Source organism: Octopus sinensis, linkage group LG14, assembly GCF_006345805.1.
Source record: "Octopus sinensis linkage group LG14, ASM634580v1, whole genome shotgun sequence".
NCBI classification, from domain to species: domain Eukaryota; kingdom Metazoa; phylum Mollusca; class Cephalopoda; order Octopoda; family Octopodidae; genus Octopus; species Octopus sinensis.
The window spans coordinates 25,380,794-25,402,565 of record NC_043010.1 but is presented as its reverse complement, the minus strand read 5'-3'; the positions used below and the strand labels follow the sequence as shown (position 1 = coordinate 25,402,565).

Below are 21,772 nucleotides of genomic sequence, written 5' to 3'. Positions count from 1 at the left end.
CTCTATGTAATTGATTACAAAGAATGTGTGTTCTCTGAAAGAAGATTTCTGAATATCTTGAAGAGTATTCTGTGAAATGTTTGAATATAATTTTAATTATCACATTTATGAATATCATGAATGAAAACTGTGATGTCACTCCTTATATCAGTTCAACATTATCTGTCTTTAGCACAACACAAACATTTTTGTATTCTCCTTCATAAGGAAGTTACTAATCTACTTAAAAATATCTTTTTGTATTCATAGGGCCCAAACCTTTCATAACAGTCCTTGAGTACCTTTAGGGAGTCCACTCTGTTTGCAAACATTTCAACAAGTTCTTCAGTTTGAGCGCATCTTCCTCCCTCCCTTCCACCATTTTCATCCTTTAAAGGATCATGAGCACTACCCTCTCCTCCTGACTAAATGACACAAAAATCATCATCATCATCATCATGTGGTTTGTTCAGTTTCAGTAAAACTCAATCTCCTTTTTCTTAATTCTTCTGTCATCTGTCATTGCTTCTTAATTTTTCATTGACACTCATACCCTCCACTGTCAATATGCACCACTTTTTCAGTCAGTTCCTGAACCATTCATTTTTCTTGGTTAGGATATGATCTAAGACTAATTGGTTTCATCCATCTGGTAATGGATTAGCTTTGCCAACCTGTTGGTAGAGTTAAAAGTCTTGAACATCTGTGCCTGAGACCTGTCAAGCCAAGTGAAATCATAGTCGTGGCTGATGCTGGTGGCATGTAAAAAGTATCTTTCAAGTGTTGGTCGTCGTAGAGGCAAAGTGACTGATGCTGGTGGCACATGAAAAGCTCCTTTTGAGTGTTGAGCCTCATGGCATTATGCTGTGTTTGAGAAGCCCCATCAAGTCAAGTAAAATTGCAGTCGTGGAAGATATGATGTAAAATCACCCATTACACTCTTGGAGTGGTTGGCATTAGGAAGGGTATCCATCCATAGAAAATCATGCCAAATCAGACTGGAGTCTAGTGCAGCCTTCCAGCTTACCAGCCCTGGTCAAACCGTCCAACCCATGCCAGCATGGACAACAGATGCTAAATGAAGATGATGATGATGATGGTTAGTGATTGAAATGTTTTGATATTCCATATTATATGATACGGATCACCATTACAAGATGACTTATCTAACTTGCCTTTTAATAGTGAGAATTTGCTTAGATGAGATGCAGTTCGGTTTTGTGCCAGGTAGAAGCACCACTGATGCTATATTTCTGGTCCGACAACTGCAGGAGAAGTACCTAGCTAAAGATAAACCCCTCTACATAGCTTTTGTGGACTTGGAGAAAGCCTTTGACAGGGTTCCCCGTTCCCTTATCTGGTGGTCGATGCGGAAACTGGAGATTGACGAATGGCTAATAAGGGCTGTACAGGCTCTATACAGAGAGGCTGTCAGCAAGGTTAGGATTGGCAAAGAATATTGTGAAGAATTCTGGGTAGTAGTAGGTGTGCACCAAGGCTCAGCCCTCAGTCCCCTTTTATTCATCATAGTCCTCCAGGCAATAACAGAGGAATTCAAAACAGGATGCCCCTGGGAGCTCCTCTATGCTGATGACCTGGCTCTCATAGCAGAATTACTACCGGAACTAGAAAAGAAATTTTGGGTGTGGAAGCAAGGGTTAGAATCAAAGGGCCTTAGAGTAAATGTAGCAAAGACCAAAGTTATAGTAAGCAGAAAGGCAAACTCAACACACACCCCCTCGGGCAGGTGGCCCTGCTCGATCTGTAGGAAAGGTGTAGGTAGAAACTCCATAAGATGCACTCAATGTAAGCTATGGACGCATAAGAGGTGCAGCAACATTAAAGGGAAATTGACTGATAAGATAGCTTTCATGTGCGGCAGATGCACAGGGACAATAGACACCACAGACACTCAGAAAACAGATTCCATCACACTCCAAGGAGAGAAACTAGAAGTAGTTGATAGTTTCCGCGACCTGGGTGACCAAGTTAGTAGTGGAGGTGGATGCACAGAGAGTATCACCACTAGAATACGAATAGCCTGGGCAAAGTTCAGAAAGCTCCTACCCCTACTGGCGACAAAGGGTCTCTCGCTCAGAGTGAAAGGTAGATTGTATGATGCATGTGTGCGAACTGCCATGCTTCACGGTAGTGAAACATGGGCTGTGACTGCAGAGGACATGCGTAGACTTGAAAGAAATGAAGCTAGCATGATCTGCTGGATGTGTAATGTCAGTGTGCATGCACGACAGAGTGTAAGCACCCTGAGAGAAATGCTGGATATAAGAAGCATCAGATGTGGTGTGCAAGAGCGAGGCTTGCGATGGTATGGTCATGTACTGCAGATGGATGAGGAGAGATGTATGAAGAAGTGCCACTCCCAAACAGTTGAAGGTATCAGGGGGAGAGGTAGACCCAGGAAGACATGGGATGAGGTAGTCAAACATGACCTCAGAGCGTTGGGCCTCACTGAGGCAATGGCGAAGGACCGAGATCTCTGGAGATATGCTGTGACTGCAAAGACCCGGGCTGCTTCCTGCATCAGTTCTGCATAGCCCCTGCCCATTCAAAGTACCCTGGATCCCAGAACGTCCCGCTGTGCTTGAGGAGACCTGTTGAGTCAAGTACATGAACACGAACATGAACGTCAAAATAAATATCAATGGAAATAGTAGTTGTGATGCCTGTACTGGTGGCACATAAAAAGCACCATCCGAACGTGGCTGTAGCCATCGCCGACTCGACTGGCTTCTGTGCCGGTGGCACATAAAAAGCACCATCTGAACGTGGCCGATGCCAGCGCCGCCCTGACTGGCTTCTGTGCCGGTGGCACATAAAAAGCACCATCCGAACGTTGCCAGCGCCGGCCTGGCTGGCTTCCGTGCCACTGGCACATTAAAAGCTCCAACCGATCTTGGCTGATGCTGGACCCCCCCTGGCACCTGTGCAGGTGGCACGTAAAAAGCACCCACTACACTCACGGAGTGGTTGGCGTTAGGAAGGGCATCCAGCCGTAGAAACTCTGCCAGATCAGACTGGAGCCTGGAGCAGCCCCTGGTTTCCCAGACCCCGGTCGAACCGTCCAACCCATGCTAGCGCGGAAAATGGACGTTAAACGATGATGATGATGATGAGCCACTTGGCAGCTATTTTCGTAGCTGTATTTCATTATCATTGTTTTAACATACATGATACCCAGGCTTGCAAAGGTTGCATAGAATTCATTAAGGCAGATTTTCTGTAGTCAGATGCCCTTCCTGTTGTCATCCTTCACTTATTTCCAAGTCGCGTGATTTTTTCCCCCTGTCCAGGCATGTTGTCATAGAAGATTAGAAAAGGGTATCATTTGTATGATGGTAACACTAATTTACAGCCATCACATGATGTCAAGAAATGAGACACACATACACACACAATGGGATTCTTTCAGTTTTCATCTTCCAAACTGTAAAATATTTGGTGCTGATAAGAACAAAATTAATTTGAAATACAGATCCATCTGTATTCAATAGAGGGTGCTTTGAGCTGACTTTGATGTTTTTACTCCTTTTTATCCTAAACAAGAATTTTTTATTCACACACACAAATCGTACATATTAAAAAAAAAATACTAAGAGCAAATGGGAGCCTTTATACAATTAATCCCCATAGTGTGTATAAAGAAAGAAAGATATGCATTTAGTTATGTAATCTCTGGATTTTGAAAATAGGTCTGCTTGATCATTGCTAACCTGGGGTTAAACAACAACTGTATTACTTTATTACTAGATCTATGTGACAGATTGTTGATGAAAATGTAATAAAGTAGTTGTTATTTGTGCTTTAACACAAGTCTTGAGTCTCATATGTCCACTTTACTATAATATACTTGCATTCATTTGGACTACAGTTTACCAAATGCTGTATGGTGTAAGTAAATCAGATGATAATCTTGGTAAGTTGTTATATTTTTTTTATTTTGAATTGTTAATGCTGGTAATTCATTAGATTCTTGAACTGATAAGGTTTCTCGGAGGAGAGATGAAAACTTGGAGGGTTGATGCAGTTTTATAATTTTGCTTAATTGTTTTACATTCCCCTTTTTTTTCCATGCTAGCATGGGTTAAAAAAAATTGGGATTTTGTTTTACAGCTGGATGCCTATCCAGATGCCAACCCTTTACTATTTTTTAAGTAAGAGAAAAGAGATTTCTTCCTCTACATGGCTTTGAAGGCACAAAGCAAATGATTTATCAATAAGAGAAATGCCAACAGAATGCAACACGAACACCATTACCTTTGAATAAACGAGTAGCAGATATAAATAAACACACACACACACATATATATGATGGACGTCTACCAAATCCACTCCCTAAGCTTTGATCAGCTCAGGGCTATACTACAAGACATTGGCCCAGGGTGTTGCATGGTGAATTTGTTCTATCATAATTACTTTATGAATTACGCCATATGTAAACAAACATAATTTTGTTTTTGAAGCACTGAAATATATTGTAGTACAAGTAGAAAGATATATTTTTCAACGCGTAAGTACGGATAGAACAGCATATACAGGATAAAATCCTTACAGAGCTCTGGTAAGGATTTTATCCTATATATGCTGTTCTATCAGTGAAGGCGCATGGCTCAGTGGTTAGAGCGTCAAGCTTACGATCGTGAGGTTGTGAGTTCAAATTGCGGACTGGGCTGCGTATTGTGTTCTTGAGTAAGACACTTTATTTCATGTTGCTCCAGTTCACTCAGTTGTAGAAATGAGTTGCAATGTCACAGGTGCCAAACTGTATCAGCCCCTTTGCCTTTCCCTTGGATAACACTGGTGGTGTGGAGAGAGGAGGCCGGTATACATGGGTGACTGCTGGTCTTCCATAAACAACCTTGCCCGGACTTGTGCCTAGGAGGGTAACTTTCTAGATGCAATCCTATGGTCAGTCATGACCGAAGGGGGTCTCAGCAGCATCAGTGCTTACATGTTGAAAAATATATCTTTCTACCTGTATTACTTTATGAATACTGAACTATTCATCATCACAACCAAAACCATAATTGTTTTTATGTTTAACATATTAACTGCCACAACATGTTACTGGCAGCTGTGTGAAGTTTGCGGTGATCTACTTGTGCTATATGTTGTGGTTACCTTGTCAAGTAAAATTTCTCATGGCTATGTTTATAAGGTTTGAGGTTCTTGGTTCATGGTCACAAGTTCAGTTCCCATTTAATGCCCTGTACCTTGAGCAAAGCACTGGTCTTTGTAGGCTCTATTGATTGGGCTTTGGCAATGCTAGACTTCTTAAGAATAACCTCTTTGGTTTAAGGAATTGACTTCGACTTTGAATATTAATATTTTTACTCTCTTTGCCTTTCATCCTTTTAAGGTTAATAGAATAGGGACCAGTTAAGTACCAGGGTCAATATAATCAACTATTTCCCTTCACAAAATGAAATTGAAAAAGTAAAAATCATGGCCTTGTGCCTAAGAAATGAATTGTTTGTTCTTATATTTGTTTCAGTCATCTGACTGTGGCCATGCTGCAGCACTGCCTATTTAGTCAAACAAGTTGACCCCAGGACTTATTCTTTGTAAGCCTAGTACTTGTTTTATTGGTCTCTTTTGCCGAACTGCTAAATTACAGGGATGTAAACACACCAACATTAGTTGTTAAGCAATGATGAGGGGACAAACACACACATACACATATATATATACAACGGGCTTCTTTCAATTTCTGTCTGCCAGATCCACTCATAAGGATTTGGTTGGCTTAAGGCTATAGTAGAAGACACTTGTCCAAGATGCCACGCCGTGGGACTGAACCTGGAACCATGTTGTTGGTAAGCAAGCTACTTACCACTTTGCTTTCACTTATTTCACTCATTGGACTGCAACCATTCTAGTGCACTGTTTTGTAAAGTTTTAGTCCAACACACTCAACTCCAGTATTTATTTTTAAGTCAGGTACTTATCCATCTCTTTTGCTGACAGGGATGTAAACAAACCAACACCAACTGTCAAGCCGTAGGGTTGAGACAAACACATGCAAAGACACACACATATGTGATAAGCTTCCACACTATTTCTTATTTCTTTATTACCCACAAAGGGCTAAACACAGAGGGGACAGACAAAGAGATTAAGTCAATTACATTAACCCCAGTGTGTAACTGGTACTTAATTTATTGGCCCCAAAAGGATGAAAGGCAAAGTTGAACTCAGAACGTAACGGCAGACAAAATACCGCTAAGCATTTCGCCCAGCGTTCTAACGTTTCTGCCAGTTCACCACCTTCAGCTTCCACACTATTTCTATTGACCAAATTTACTGACAAGGCATTGGTCAACCTAGGGCTATAGTAGAAGACGCTTGCTCAAGATTCTGTTCAGGGACTGAACCTGAAACCATGTGGTTGCAACCATACCTGCTCCTCTGCTATTTTTTGTATGTCATCGTGTCTATTTAGATGGACATATGTTCTTTCTTGCATCATATTTGGTTATATATCTCACAGATCTTACAACTCCTTATAGCAAATTGCTACACCTCACCTCCCAGGCATCCCCTTTCAATCACATTGATCTCACTAGTATGTTGTAGTAGTTAAGGTGGGGCCACTTGCACAAGACATTGTCCTTCCTCTAGGTAACTAAAACTTACATCCAAAAAAAAAAGAATAAATAAAGAAATAAAGACAAATTAATATTTAAAAATATCTTTGTTCACCTCAGTTATGATGACCTGACTTGTCTAAATTAAACTTGTTGATCAGGTTTAATTAAGCTTGATCTACAAGTTTGATTTTCACTTTTTTTTACTTGTTTCAGTCATTTGACTGTGGCCATGCTGGAGCACCGCCTTTAGTCAAGCAAATCGACCTCAGTACTTATTCTATTGGTCTCTTTTGCTGAACCGCTAAGTTACGGGGATGTGAACACACCAGCATCGGTTGTCAAGCGATGTTGGGAGGACAAACACATACATACATATATATATATATATATATATACATATATATGACAGGCTTCTTTCAGTTTCCACTCAAGGCTTTGGTTAGCCCAAAACTATAGCAGAAGACACTTGCCCAAGGTACCATGCAGTGGAGCTGAACCCGGAACCATGTGGTTGGTAAGCAAGCTGCTAACCACACAGCCACTCCTGCGCCCTCTTCAAAATTTTTTTGTTGTTTTTATCAAGTAGATTTCTGAAGAAATTTTATATTCTCCCCCCCACCCCATGACCACCTTACATGGATTGGCTTGTTCTATGTATTTAGAGAAATACATGAACAACTTTTTCTCTTAATTTAATTAAAGAATCCTGTTCCACAAAATCCTAAAGTCTAGCAGAGTTGTTTGAATGTCAGACAAAGTGCTTTCTGGCATTTAATTTCAACTCCTTTACATCTAAGTTCAAATCCTGCTGAGATCGACTACACTAATCATATCTGGCTAATTAGTCTTCATCAATCCATCTGTATGTGATGGCATATCCCAGAGTATGGTTAGTTGCTTGTTCTTGATCATCATCATTATCAAGAAGAAGGACTGGGAATTGTAAGCATCTTTACAATATTGGACAATATACCTTGCAGCATTTAGTTACAGTCCTTTGCATTCTGTGTTTAAATCCCACAACATCAACTTTGTCTTTCATCTTTCCTGGATCAATAAAATGAAGTATTGCCAATTACTAGCATTGATTTAATTGACTAACATCTATCATCTAAATTTGTGGCATTACATCTGTATCAGAAACAGTTATTGCTATTATCAGCACTATCTGAGTTCAAATGTCCCCAAGACATCAATAAAACATGTACCCTTCCATGGCTGATCTAATGAACTTCAGTATTCTTCTCCTTGAGTCATTATAGAAATTATTAGTAGCATTGTTGTGAATAGAAGGAGTACTCTCTTACTCTCTTGTTTCAGTCATTTGACTGTGACCGTGCTGGAGAATCATTTTTTTGTCTTTGTTCAGTTAAACACTTAGGCAAGTAAAGTTATGTCCCTTGCATTAGTGAATGCACAATATCAAGAATTAGACGGGTAGTTACAGCTGGCCATGTCAGTCAGTTGACCGTGACCCCACTTACAGAATGATTCATAATTTGTAACCCATCACCAGGGTTGTATTGTGTCCATGGTAAGAGCAATTCATGTAGTAGTAAATAAACTCTAGTTCGAAGTAAACCAGGTGAGTGAGCACTGCAGAAATTGAGAAGTGTGTCCGTTGACATTTAAAGAATAGAATTCAAATCCTACCCTTAAATATAACTTTAAAAATAAGTCCCATTGGATTATGGAATTCAATACCACCATCACTTGTATATTAACTAATATGAGTGAGTAAGGTAGCTTGATGTGGTTTTAAATAACCTAGAAATAGCAGCAAGCTCTCTCTCTTTCTCTCTCTCATATACCTCTCCCCTCCACCTCTCTTGAAAATGTGTGAGACATTTTGAGTTATGTAGTCCAAGTTAAGCAATGTTCAAAGAGACACAATAGCTGTGACTGAAACAGCTGTGATCAGGTATTTCTCCAAACAGGACTGAGTCGGGACTAAACAACAACATTAACTATTCAGATATAATATTTCTATGCCACCAACACCACCACAATTACCCTTCTCCTCCTCCTCCTCGTCACCATCATTGTTTTAACATGCCTTTTTCCATACCTGTATGGTCAGAAGAAATTGGTTAAGGCAGTTTTTCTACAGCCATATACCATACCTGTTTCCAAGCTAGGTAATATTTCCCTATGACCAGATATGTTTTCATAGAAGACTATGGACAAAGGTCATGGCTTCTGTTATGGTGGCACTCATTTCCAACTGTTGTGTGGTGTCAAGATAAGAAGACACAAACACATTCACACTTGATACACCCCACTGCCACATATATAGAACTGGTGGGCTTCTTTCAGTTTCTATCTATCAAATCCACTCACAAAGCTTCGGTTGGCCCAGGGCTATAGTAGAAGATATTTGGAAACAATATCAACATCGTTTTGAGATCCTCTTTTCCATGCTTGCATGGGTTAGATAGAATTTGTTGAGGCAGATATTCCACAGCTGAATACCCTTCCTGTTGATAAACTTCACCTGTTTATGGGTAAGGTTGGAAATTGGGCAGTGGTTGAAAGAAGGTGAGAGATCAATGCTTAACATCATTTTTCTTCATATTCATTTATTTATTTAAAATTATGGATTTTTGATTTTGTGGAATATAGGAGTGTATTTTTAATTTCAGGAGCTTCTTAAAGTTGTGTAATTCCAAACATTTTCAAGTGGCTGAAAAATGGATGAGGTTCTGGATACTGACCTATGTAATCAAATGTCAGAACATTTGGAAAAACTGACCAATTCTGGCAAACAAACTCTTGATGAGGAGATCATGAAAAAATTCAAAAAAATTTGCAAGTATGATTTGTTTTTTTCATTTTTTTTTTATTAAACATTTAAATGTCCAAATTTAATTGTTTTGTTGTTGATAAAATAATAATTTTGCAATTTTTCTGACTTTTGAGAAGGAAAATTTCAATATTCTTTTGATTGGTCGACCCTCAGTGATCACTGAGTGTTTTGTTCCTGTCTGAACCTTTTGATACCAACATGCCTGGGACCTACCCCAGTTTTATGATATATGCTTCTTGCTTTTAATGAGATCTAATTAAAATCTTCCTTCTAAATTTCATCGTAATTCATGTTCGAAACAAAAGGCCATGAGCTGGCAGAATTGTTGGCACATTGGACAAAATGTCAGTGGCATTTCTTCTGACTCTTTACATTTTGAGTTCAAATGTCTCGAAGGCCAACTCCACCTTTCAGCTTTTTTATGCCAATAAAATAAGTACCTGTTGAACAATGAGGTCAGTGTAACCAACTTACTCTCTCCCTCACAATTGTTGGCCTTGTACCTAAATTTGAAACCAATTTATGTTCCAAACATCAGCTTAATAATTATTGTTATAACGAAGTTATTTTGCTAAATTCTTCGTTATTTTCAAAATCAATTGAAACAAAGAGTATATCAACAGAAACAGAGTAACAAACAGGTTAAACTTTTGTTTTGTGATGGAACATATTTCAATATTTACACATCTTTTAAGGTGGCGAGCTGGCAGAATCATTAGCATGCCGGGCGAAATGCTTAACAATATTTCATCTGTCTTTATATTCTGAGTTGAAATTCCACCGAGGTCAACTTTGCCTTTCATCCTTTTGGGGTCGATAAAGTAAGTACCAATTGTGTACTGGGGTTGATCTAATCAACTGCCCCCCACCATCCCCCAAAATTTCGGGCCCTGTGCCTAGAGTAGTAAAGAATATTTACACATCTTTTGTGATGGAATATATTTCAATATTTACACATTTACATTTTGATTGATATATCACTAAGTGTTATAGTCTGTTGGTCTTATATCTAGAGCTTATATTTTCAATGAGACTGCATTTCACTTGATTTCTGCTCATCATCAAATGCTTTTGAGGCAGATTGATATCAAAAGGATAAAGGCAATTTGAATGGGTAAATTTAATATCATTTCCTGGGTGGCTGTTACTTTTAGCAATGATGTCTGTGCACGAATATACAAACTCTTTTACCCAAGGATGCAGTGCAGCAGATGTGGGTATGATGTGAACTGTTAGACAACTGAATCTGGGATTGAACACTATCTACATATTCATAGCTGAGTGGATAAAATATTGGATTAAAACTTTGTAGGCCTTGTGTTCATATCTCTTGCAGGTGTTTTCTTTCATTGTTAAGCAGCAAATAAATAAATAAATAAAATTAAATTAAAAATTCTATATATGCTTGACTTCCAAAATTTTGGGGGAATATCACTTTTAAAAAGCTGGTGTCCTATCCAGTGGCAGAGTTACCTCTCATTTACTAAATACTACACCCAAAGCTTTACAAACCCTTCTCTTTTGACATATGAAAACGTTTTTTTTAGAGTACATGTGTGTGTGCATGCATATGTAGACATATATCTTTTACTAGCCTTGAATCCACCACAAACTTGTGAATGAATCTGAATAGACAGAAATGGCATGGATTACATAGAGTCATGACAGAAAGACTGTACTTGTTATTCAGTAGGCCAGCCAAACCTTTTCCCATATAGTATATTGTTGAATCTACCCAAAGATTATATTAAGAATACAAATGTCAAGACTGGTGGGATATCTCTTACAATTACACTTGCTTTTATAATGTTGGATAGCCTTGGAACACTACCTACAAAATCTCCCTGTCACCTTTCTACTCTATCCCCTGCATGTTTTCCCAATAACCTCTTAACACTAATCCTTTCTTTTTCTTGCTGTTACCTATCTTACTTCCCCTGTTAGTGTCTACTACTCTCTCCACTACCACCCTACCACAACTATAAATCTGTTCCTCTCATCTTACTTACCCTCCCTCATTATCTCACCCCTATAGTCTCACTACCTACCTACCTTCCTACCTACCTACCTATCAGTCTATCTATCTATCTATCTATCTATCTATCTATCTATCTATCTATCTATCTATCTATCTATCTATCTATCTATCTATCTTTTAGATTTCCTTAATTATAGGGGCCACATTTAGTCCTTAGTAGAAGGCAATCTTTACTAGTGATGGTAACATGGAAAATGTACCCAATACACTCTGTAAAGTGTTTGATATTAGGAAGGGCATCCAGGCATAGAAATCCTGTCAAGCTGACACTGGAACATGATACAATCCTCAGATTCTGTCCAACAATGTGGAAGACTGATGTTAAATGATGATGATTGTGTGTGTGTGTGTTAGGGCATTGGCTCATAATCATGAGGCAGTGAGTTTGATTCCTGGACTGGGCAGTGTGTTGTATTCTTGAGCAAGAAACTTTATTTCACTCAGCTGTAGAAATGAGCAGTGATGTCACTGGTGCCAAGATGTATTGGCCTTTGCCTTTCTCTTGGATAACATCGGTGGCATGGAGAGGGGAGGCTGGTATACATGGTCGACTGCTGGTCTTCCAAAACCAGCCTTACCAGGACTTGTGCCTTGGAGGGGAACTTTATAAGTGCAATCCCATGGTCATTCATGACTGAAGGAGATGTTTTTAGCTTTATATATATATATATATATATATATCAATGGATGAATGAATTATCCTATGTTTACCGTTAACATGGAAAATTCAATAAACCGTTACCAGGGTAGCAAAATTCACGTCAGAAACACGGTTGAAGCGACCTATCCAAAGGTAGAAACTCCGGGTTAATGTGCAGTAATTTGTGTGTTATAAATGAATAAATAAATGGAGTTGAACGAAGATGTTAATAAAATTCTTTTACTTTCGACATATGTTTCGAAGACAACATGGTTTTATTCCAAAGGAATAAATGGTGTAAAATGCAATCTTCTCATCAGGAAAGAAAGAGAGCCTCTCTCAACAACAAGACATTATAACAATTACGATGACTGCCTACATGATAAACAGAACGTTATTGAGTATTTAAAAAAAACTGTTAGTAGATTTGACGTTAAACGCAGATAGTAGGAAGAGAAGGGTTAAAGGAATAATAAGTAGAGAACAAATAGAGAGGGATACGTTGATTAAAAAAATGTTCAAAGGCTTAGAAATAGACTTCTCTATTGAAGTAAAGTGCAAGTTAAACTAACTGTTCAAACTATAAAGACCGGCGAAATCACTTATATGAGTAAAAAGTATGTTTCTGCCAGTGTTTACATTTGTACGATCACTCTATAAGTTTGTTAACAAGGTGATTCTTAGAGAAGAGAATATGGAAGAGTTCAGAGTTGCAAATGTTACAAAATCTCTTGCCCTTATCAAAAGGAAATGATACGGACAGTATGAACCAATCTAACTTAAAATCTTTATTGTTGTCTTTAAGGTGCCAAACCAATTTACTTAGCCCTGTACTATGGCATTTTTTGCCATCCCTAAATGATGAATAATGATTTGAAATTCTCTTGGTTAACTGGGAAGTGGATGCGCCTATGTAGAAGTAGACATCGGTACTGGAAGAAATTTTACACTGGTATATAGAATTCTTGATCTTAGAATTATTAGACAAAAATTTAATTCTGTTGGGGTTGTCCTCAAAGATTGAAACCAAGTTTTTATTGCAATGATTATTATTATTATTATTATTATAATATGAGGGGTTGGAATTAACGAGATTAATGTTGGAACTCCCAGATAAAGAACCTTTATTTAGCAGATTGGTATTGTGAGAAGATATAATTTGTGAAAGATTCTTAGTGTTGGAGAAAGCGACTCTAACTTTGTGAGAGTTAATAATCGAATAATATCTAGAATTTTTTAGAAAGTTCCTAGCAACCGCTTCACGGAGCTGCAATGGAAGGTTCGATTTAATTTGTTTTCCAAATGGAATTACAAACCAGATACTTTTCCTAGTGACATTTAAATTGTAAGTGGTATTATCTATAAAGGTAGAGGAAAAATTTCTTGGGTGGAAATTTGAGGTTAAATAATGCTTACCTCCCCTAGTCTGTAAAGAATTTGTATTATGTACTAGCAGAGATACCCAGCGTTGCCCGGTTACATTCAATAGAAGAATTAGACTTTTCTGTTATATATGGATACACACACACACACACACACAAATATATGTATATTAATATAAATACATGAAAGTACATGAAGTTTGTTTAAAAATAGGGGATCATGTATATACCTCCTGGCTGTTGAGATTATAACACCTCGTTGTAAACAATGTTCCTTGTTTTTCCTTGTGGAGCATATACAAAAAGGTTTCTTTTGGTTCCTACTCTTGAGCAGCCAACATACAGTTGCCTATGCGAGAAGCAGGGCTCTTCCAAGAGAAGACCAGCTACAGAGAGGGTTTGACCCTGAGATTTGTTAATGGACATGGCAAAGCTGACATAAAGGGGGAATTGCAGTCTTCTGAATGTAAATGGAATTTCTGCTCCTGATGGAGTAAGAGGAAATCTTGGAATAAAGACGTCATCACCTTTTCCACATCCAGAAAGAATGATCGCCTCAATAACATGTAATATCATTTTCTTTATCACCAGTCGTCTTCCATTGCAAAGCCTTGGTGGTTCCAGATTGCAGAGTAGCATTACAGGAGTTCCAACTTTAAGTGGTAATATGTGTGGAGGTAGTCGAGGAGGGCTCCAGTGAATTGAGAAATTCAGGAGGATAGTTCACAACTTCATTTATATCTGGAATTGTATCAACAGAATTGTAAGTGTGTATAGTGCCGGGAAGAGAATGCATTAGCTGTTGATTAATTTTGTTAACAGCGACGTTTTTTGGAGCTAATATTGCTCTTTCACACAGCCAATTGTGATTTTGGTAGTTTTGTGTGAAGTTGGGAAAGACTTTGTTTTTGAGGTCATCTACAGAATTAACAACAGAGGAAAATGACCACACTTCCATTTGTCCTGCAGCATCGAGAGGCATCTTGCCTTCACCAAGTGTCAAAATGTCCTGTGCAAACTTTGTGGACATTTTGTCGCCGTGGTGAGACTAAAGATTGTAACATGATGCCACAGGTAGAGGACTTTAGGCATGCTTGAACTTCATCAGCTCTAGTGCCTTTCAGAATGACAGGAAGAGTTTGCCTGAAATCACCTGACAACAGAAGCGTTACACCTCCCATTGGAGGCTGACAGTCTCGAATGTCTTTCAGGGCTCTATCTAATGCTTCCAAAGCTCCCTTGTGAGCCATAGTGCACTCATCCCAGACAATTACATAACACATTTTAAGTACTTGTCCCTGATCTGAGCTTTTGTTGATGTTGCATGAAGGCATTTCGGATGCTGCTAAATTGAGAGGGAGTTTAAAAGTTGAGTGTGCTGTTCTGCCACCGGGTAACAAAGTAGCTGCAATGCCAGAGGAGGCTACAGCTACTGCAACATCCTGATGCTACCTATCCGGAAGTAGTTTAGGCTCATTTTCAACAATGTACTTTGAAAGCGCTTGAGTGTCGTAGGTTGTTTCACGAATGACAGCAGTGGGAAGGCTATTTGACCCTGACCTGAATTCTTGTGGCAGGCCATACGTCGACAATTCATTTCCACCCAGTTTAGCAATTCTGTCTTCAACGTCAATGAGTGTTTTGTTATAAATTTCATTGCTGATACCCTCCCTGTCAGGATAGAGCAGTTGAGCTTGGCGCTGAAAGGGACAATGTTTTTGAGATTCCGGTTCGAATGTAAGGCAGGTTTGAAAGTGTTCCCAACAGTTATTAGTTGTAGTGGTAGAGTGTTTATGCCGAATATGTATGTATGCATGTATATATATGTATGTACAAAATCCACTAAGGCTTTTGTTGGTCTGAAGCTACAGCAGAAGACACATGCCAAGTCACCACACAGTGGGACTGAACCCAGGACCATGTGTTTGGAACGTAGTTTGTTACCACACAGCCACACCTGCCCCTATGTATGTGAGTGTGTGTGTATGTGTGTATGGGTAGATATATTATGCATGTATATATGTGTACATATTACATGTACATCTATATATATACATCTACACATAAAATACAAAATACAAAGTTATATCTTGATATCGCTAGTGATAACAATACTCAAAATATATAACAGACTGGAATTGTAGGCCCTTCTCTTGCAATTTCGATCAATTGGATCTTGTCCTCCCTCTTGTATAGAAGTGTATGGCTGCAGCGAAATTCATTTTTGGACTTTCTTCTATCGAAGGCATTTTAACAAAAATGCTTCCGTAAAGACAGTGAAAATATTGTCAGTTTCCCCAAACAGGGACACAATTCAATTTTTAAACAATAACCAAAGCCCCTTCTCCGAAAGGGAGAGGGTTACGCTTTACAGTTATTTAACAAATGCAACACAACAACGTTTCCCTGACGAGGAACCAACAAATGTGATTACAATAGTCAAACAGTAATAATAATAAGAAACCTTTTTAATTCATCCCCATTTATGTGAAACCACTTATTCAAGTTCAAGTCATTGATGCAATTTTATACGAATTGCTAATACACACACACACACACAATAAGGGTGAAAAATTGAATATTAATTTGATTAATATGAATTGAAAACCAGTGGTGTAGCATATAAGACCATAGCGGATCTTCCTCTGGAAAAAAGGATGACCACTATTAATGGCTCATCCCTGTTATATAATACTTTCACTTTAATAGTTTCACACTTGCAAAGAGAAAGTAGGAGAAAGTGTGGTGATAATAGCAGGAGTAAACCACTTGAAATGAGAGAGGCAAATCGTAAAATATTGAGTTTTCTCGAATTTTTGCTTAATTGGGGGTCAAATTGAAAAAATTTTACATGCCATGACCCAATCGAATCTACTTCGAAAAATCATAGGTAAATTCCAATTGAAGAAATTCTATATTGTAGAATTGTATTAAAAAGGAACATGGGAACAGGCAGAGAAAATCTGCCTTTTATCATAAGAGATTGCGCTGCTTACGCTATTTGAATTAAAATCACTCTTACTATTACAACTAGATATTTTGTCTTAAGAAGTAGATAATAGGACTAGATTGAGCAGAATCAATGTATGACACTTTCTCTTTATAGCCAGCTTTTATCAAGGCGGCGTTATAGAAGTCTGCCTTTTCGTTATAGAGTGATCGTACAAATGTAAACACTGGCAGAAACATACTTTTTACTCATATAAGTGATTTCACCAGTCTTTATAGTTTGAACAGTTAGTTTAACTTGCACTTTACTTCAATAGAGAAGTCTATTTCTAAGCCTTTGAATATTTTTTTAATCAACGTATCCCTCTCTATTTGTTCTCTACTTATTCCTTTAACCCTTCTCTTCCTACTATCTGCGTTTGACATCAAATCTACTAACGGTCTTTTTAAATACTTAATAACGTTCTGTTTATCATGTAGGCAGTCATCATGAGAGGCTCTCTTTCTTTCCTGATGAGAAGATTGCATTTTACACCGTTTATTCCTTTGGAATAAAACCATGTTGTCTTCGAAACATATGTAAAGGAATTTTGTTAACATCTTCGTTCAACTCCATTTATTTATTTATTCATATATATATGTATATATATATATATATATATATATATATTATATATATATATATATATAATATATATATATATACATATACACACACACAGGCATGACTGTATGGTTAAGAACTTTTAATATCCAGATATAAGTTATCCCTAGTCAGTTTAAGACTACAAAACCCTGTATCATATTTGCCATCCAATGATTCTTTTTTTTCCCTTACCAGAGTTTCCAATATTTATGTTCTCCGTGCATATGATCTGTTGATGGTGCATCTCTGCAAGGAACATGCTGAAGTCAGGTGGTCAACTTTTATGATAATCAATGAACTTTTTCAAAGATCTCATTGCTTCCGAGAAAAATTGGTGTCAGAGCTTCAACCTTTCTTTACACTGGCTGTCGGTAAGTATATTTTATAAAAGCTAATTCTACTCTTATATCTTTCTCAATTATTGGACTGCAGCCATGTTGGGCCATTGTCTTCAAGGGCTTAGTCAAGCAGTACTTTATTTTTTTATAGCTGGTATATCTATCAAACATTTTTACTGGGGGGTGGAAACAAATGATAGGAGGACAAACACAAAGAGAGAGACACATACGCGCGCGCGCACACACACACACACACACACACACACACACCACACACACACACACACACACACACAAACATGCACACACACACACATGACAGGTTTCCACACAGTTTTTTATTTCTTTATTGCCCACAAGGGGCTAAACATAGAGGGGACAAACAAGGACAGACAACGGGATTAAGTCGATTACATTGAACCCAGTGCGTAACTGGTACTTAATTTATCGACCCCGAAAGGATGAAAGGCAAAGTTGGCATCGGTGGAACTTGAACTCAGAACGTATCGGCAGACGAAATACGGCTACGCATTTCACCGGCATGCTAACGTTTCTGTCAGCTTACTGCCTTACTGTTTCTACACAGTTTCTGTCAACCAAATCCACTCACAAGGCATTGGTTGGTCTGAGACTATAGTAGAAGGTACTTGCATAAGGAGACATGCAGTGGGATTGAAACCTGAAACAATATGATTGGAAAGCAACCTTCTTAAGCACACAGCCATGCCTGTGCCCCAAAATGACATTTATGTAAGATGTTATGCAATAGGATTGAACTCAGAACCTCACGGATTCTTAACCACAGCCATACTCCACCAAATCACTTTGTGATCTATTTATGATAACTGACAGATAGTTAAACTCCACTGTAGCCTTTTGTTAAAACTGAGGTAATATGATGTACAGAGTGTCTTATAATGATGGGGCACATTTTAAACACTGGTAACTTGGACTGGAACAAACACATCTATTACAAATAAATTAGAAGTATTGCAAATAAACTGTGCTCCATCATCATTATGAGACACCCTAAGACAGCTCTCTCTCATTCTGACTGTTCTTATATTTCACTCTCTTTCTTCTACCTTCCTCCATTTTCTTGTCCTACAAGAGTAGAAGTATCTCTTTTATGGTAAAACATCTATCCCTGGTCCTCTATCATGCTCCCTCCTTTTGCCTGGCACACAACTGCTCCTCTCAGTTCCTCTCCCTCTCTCAGCTGAGACATCCTTGTCTTGCAAACCTGCAGGTACAGGTTGCAATTCTTGCAGGTACAGGTTGTAGACATCCATTATGGTATCATTACTGACATGTTGTTTTTGTTGTTTAGTTTCACTTAGTGGAATAGTTAGAAAATCAATTACCAACAAGAGCACTCAGAAAGTGCAAACCTCCACCAAGGCAGTACCAATGTCCTCTCAATGATTAGCCAGAGATGATTTTTAAAACGAGAAGATCTGAAACGAGCACTCAGAGAGCGCAAACCACTGCCAAGACAACACTAACGTCCTCTCAACGATTAGCCGGAGATGATTTTTAAAATGAGAATATATGAAATAAACTCAACTGCCCTCACGAACAAAAAACTAAAAATGAATCCAACCACTCGCAAAAATTAAGTAAAAAAACAGGAAAAATAATCCAGAATCCTTGTCCAGTACCAGATCGATCCCAAAAATCTAATCAGTTTGTGCCAGTCACGATGCCAAACATCCCTGGAAGTTTCATCCAAATCCATCCAGCAGTTTTTGAGATACCTTGTCCACAGACAAACAAGCAAACAAACAAATATGGTTGAAAACAATACCTCTACCATCGCTAAGGTGGAGGTAATTAAACACTTTTATTTAATATCTATTTTTATAATTTTTTAATGTTTTAGCATGTTGAACAGATTGCTTAGTAGCTTTTCCTTTGTATATATGTTCCGTGTTCAAATTCCACCAAGGTTGACTTTGCTTGTCCTCCTTTTGTCAAGTACTGGAGCCAATGTAATCGACTTCCCTCTCCCTCAAAAACTGCTGGCTCTGCGCCATGATTTGAAACCATTATTTTTAATGCTTTTTTTTTTTTTTATTTATTTTAAGGCATTGACCCTGAAGAACCTTTACCACCGCCTAAAGTTGTGGCCAAACGACTGAGGTTTGAAGCTCTGAAAGCTATCCAACAATGGAATGAGAAATTTGGAAACGCTTATAAAAAACTTGCTCTAGGCTATAATTTCCTGAAGAATTGTAAAATGGTAAAATAATTATTCCTATACAAGGGCAATAACTTAATGTCCATACCCTTGTCATGTTTCAGTGGTAGCAATGTTATTGTTGTTGTTGCTGTTGTTTAAATCCAATCAAAACTTAAGACTTTTGGTTTTACATTTTGATTGGTCAAATCTAAGATCAAAAGCATTTCAACCATGACTTCACACATTTTTTCTTATGTTTTGGTTGCCAGTATCACCTTATCTAACATTTTCCTCTTCTAAAACAGTAGTTTGAAGTAGATTTGGCTGTTATTTCCAACAGGATGACTGATCATTGGCTCAATCTTAATTATACATTTCCATGCATATAGACTGAATGTTATATCATCTTTTACTTGGGACTTTATTTCTCACCATCAACTTTAAAGCATTCTCTGGTTCACTGACCAATATGGGTGGTACACAATGGTTAATGTTGTCCTACACAGAAAAATTATGCTTGAAAACAAGAGGATATGGTCATGGATAGAATACTTTTGACCATAGCAGTGTTCAATCTAGACCAATTTAGTTACAAAAACTAACAAACAAAAATGTGGGAAGAAAGGAAATTCAAGAGTAATGCAGTTTTGAGAAGGAATGATTGAGGAAAATATTTAGTGAAGTCAAATGTGGATTGTGGCACAGTTATAGTGATGAAGGAAGGAGAGTTGAGTATGTTTGGTAGCCCTGGATGTGGTGTGTGTGCAGATTTTTGGGAAAGGACATCAGAAATGTGAATGAAGGATAATGCTTACAACTGAACATTGGAATCAAGTCATAACCCCATTATACTAAGAGTGTACGGCCTAAACTTGACGGTACTTTGTCAATCAGGATTACTGTAGAATCTTCATTTTGTCACCCATCAGGTTGATTTTAATGATATCCATGCCAGGACAATTGTAGAACGACAAAGAGAAGCAGAAGCTGAGAGGAAAAAACAGGTACTTTTGCAACGAAAGAAAGAAAAGATACTTAAAGAAATAGAAGGTAGGTTTTTCTTTTATAATTTTTCTATTTAGTTATATCACTTTAAGTCCTGTGTACATAACATTGCTTTTCATCCTCAAGGGGTCAATAAAATAAAGTGTCAGGACTTGAATCAAGTAAATAGATTCTATTCATTCCAAAAATTTGCGGAAGTGAATATAATTATTGCCTTGCAGTATTTGTTCTGGATATTTACAGTTTGAGTTCAAATCCTGCTGAAGTCAGCTTTGTTTTACACCTACCTCAGATTGATGAAATAAAGGTACCAGTCAAGTTCTAGGGTTAATATAACCAACTTTCTGGCCTTCTACCTTTGTAGCCAATAAAGAAATGATTATTAGTAACATAATCAAAACAAAGTACAACACCCATGACTTTTGGAAGTATTTTTTTCACTCACAGAATTAACATTGAAGCATGTAATAAACTTCTCGTGTCAGTTTTTAGCTGTAAGGACAGTGTATCCTTCAAAAATTCCAAGCTTTCAGAAATTTACCAACATTACTGATGTATCTGTGCGCCCTTTCCTCTTTATAGCTCTTTCACTGTTCCCTTTATGTCATTTTTGTGGAGTCAGGTGAGGGTTAATGACAGAAAGGGAATCTGGCCAAGAAAATTTGTTTCAACAAATTCTGTCTGATCTGTAGAAAAGTGGATATTAAATTATCATGATCACACACACACACACACATACATGCACACACACAAAAGATGACCTTAGCTGCCATGACAGCTAAAATTAAATAAAGAACACACACACTCACACATCACAATAACATTACCCTATATATATATTATACTTAACCTTAAATGAATTTAGTGTGCAGACCATTCCCTTGATGTATTTTCCCTTCAGTCTTCAGTTCCATTGTTGTTATTTGCAATTACTGTTTTACTAGATTCCCTGCATTTCTCTTCATATATTGATCACTTTTAAGTCTTGGTCACTGAGCAGAGTATGCTTGGCTGAGGAGATCTAATAAGATTGAAACATGTTCAATGCTTTCATTGGTTAGCTTTAAAGACAGGGCCCATTCCTCACCATATTGTCTTTGTTTTTCAGACATTTCAGTTGACTTGTTTAGTTTTTAGACTTTAAGCCTTCTTTGAGCGAGCTTTTGTCTAATAGTGCATTTAATATCAGTTAATCAAGC

General features: G+C 37.8%; 1 protein-coding gene across 3 annotated transcripts in view; it reads left to right on the top strand.

Moving 5' to 3' along the window:
* LOC115218860 (UV-stimulated scaffold protein A) overlaps positions 1–21,772 on the top strand; it is a 66,090-nt gene that overhangs the window by 2,660 nt on the left and 41,658 nt on the right. Inside the window, exons 1-5 of one of the 3 annotated variants that reach the window (XM_036508750.1) lie at positions 3,894–3,913; positions 9,230–9,399; positions 17,244–17,419; positions 19,474–19,628; positions 20,498–20,618. In XM_036508750.1, the coding sequence (XP_036364643.1) occupies positions 9,278–9,399; positions 17,244–17,419; positions 19,474–19,628; positions 20,498–20,618 (574 nt within the window). In that variant the 5' untranslated portion in view covers positions 3,894–3,913; positions 9,230–9,277. Of the gene's footprint in view, positions 1–3,893; positions 3,914–5,794; positions 5,814–9,229; positions 9,400–17,243; positions 17,420–19,473; positions 19,629–20,497; positions 20,619–21,772 lie in introns of those variants that run through there. The other 2 variants (XM_036508749.1, XM_029788811.2) reach the window with 2 other exon arrangements.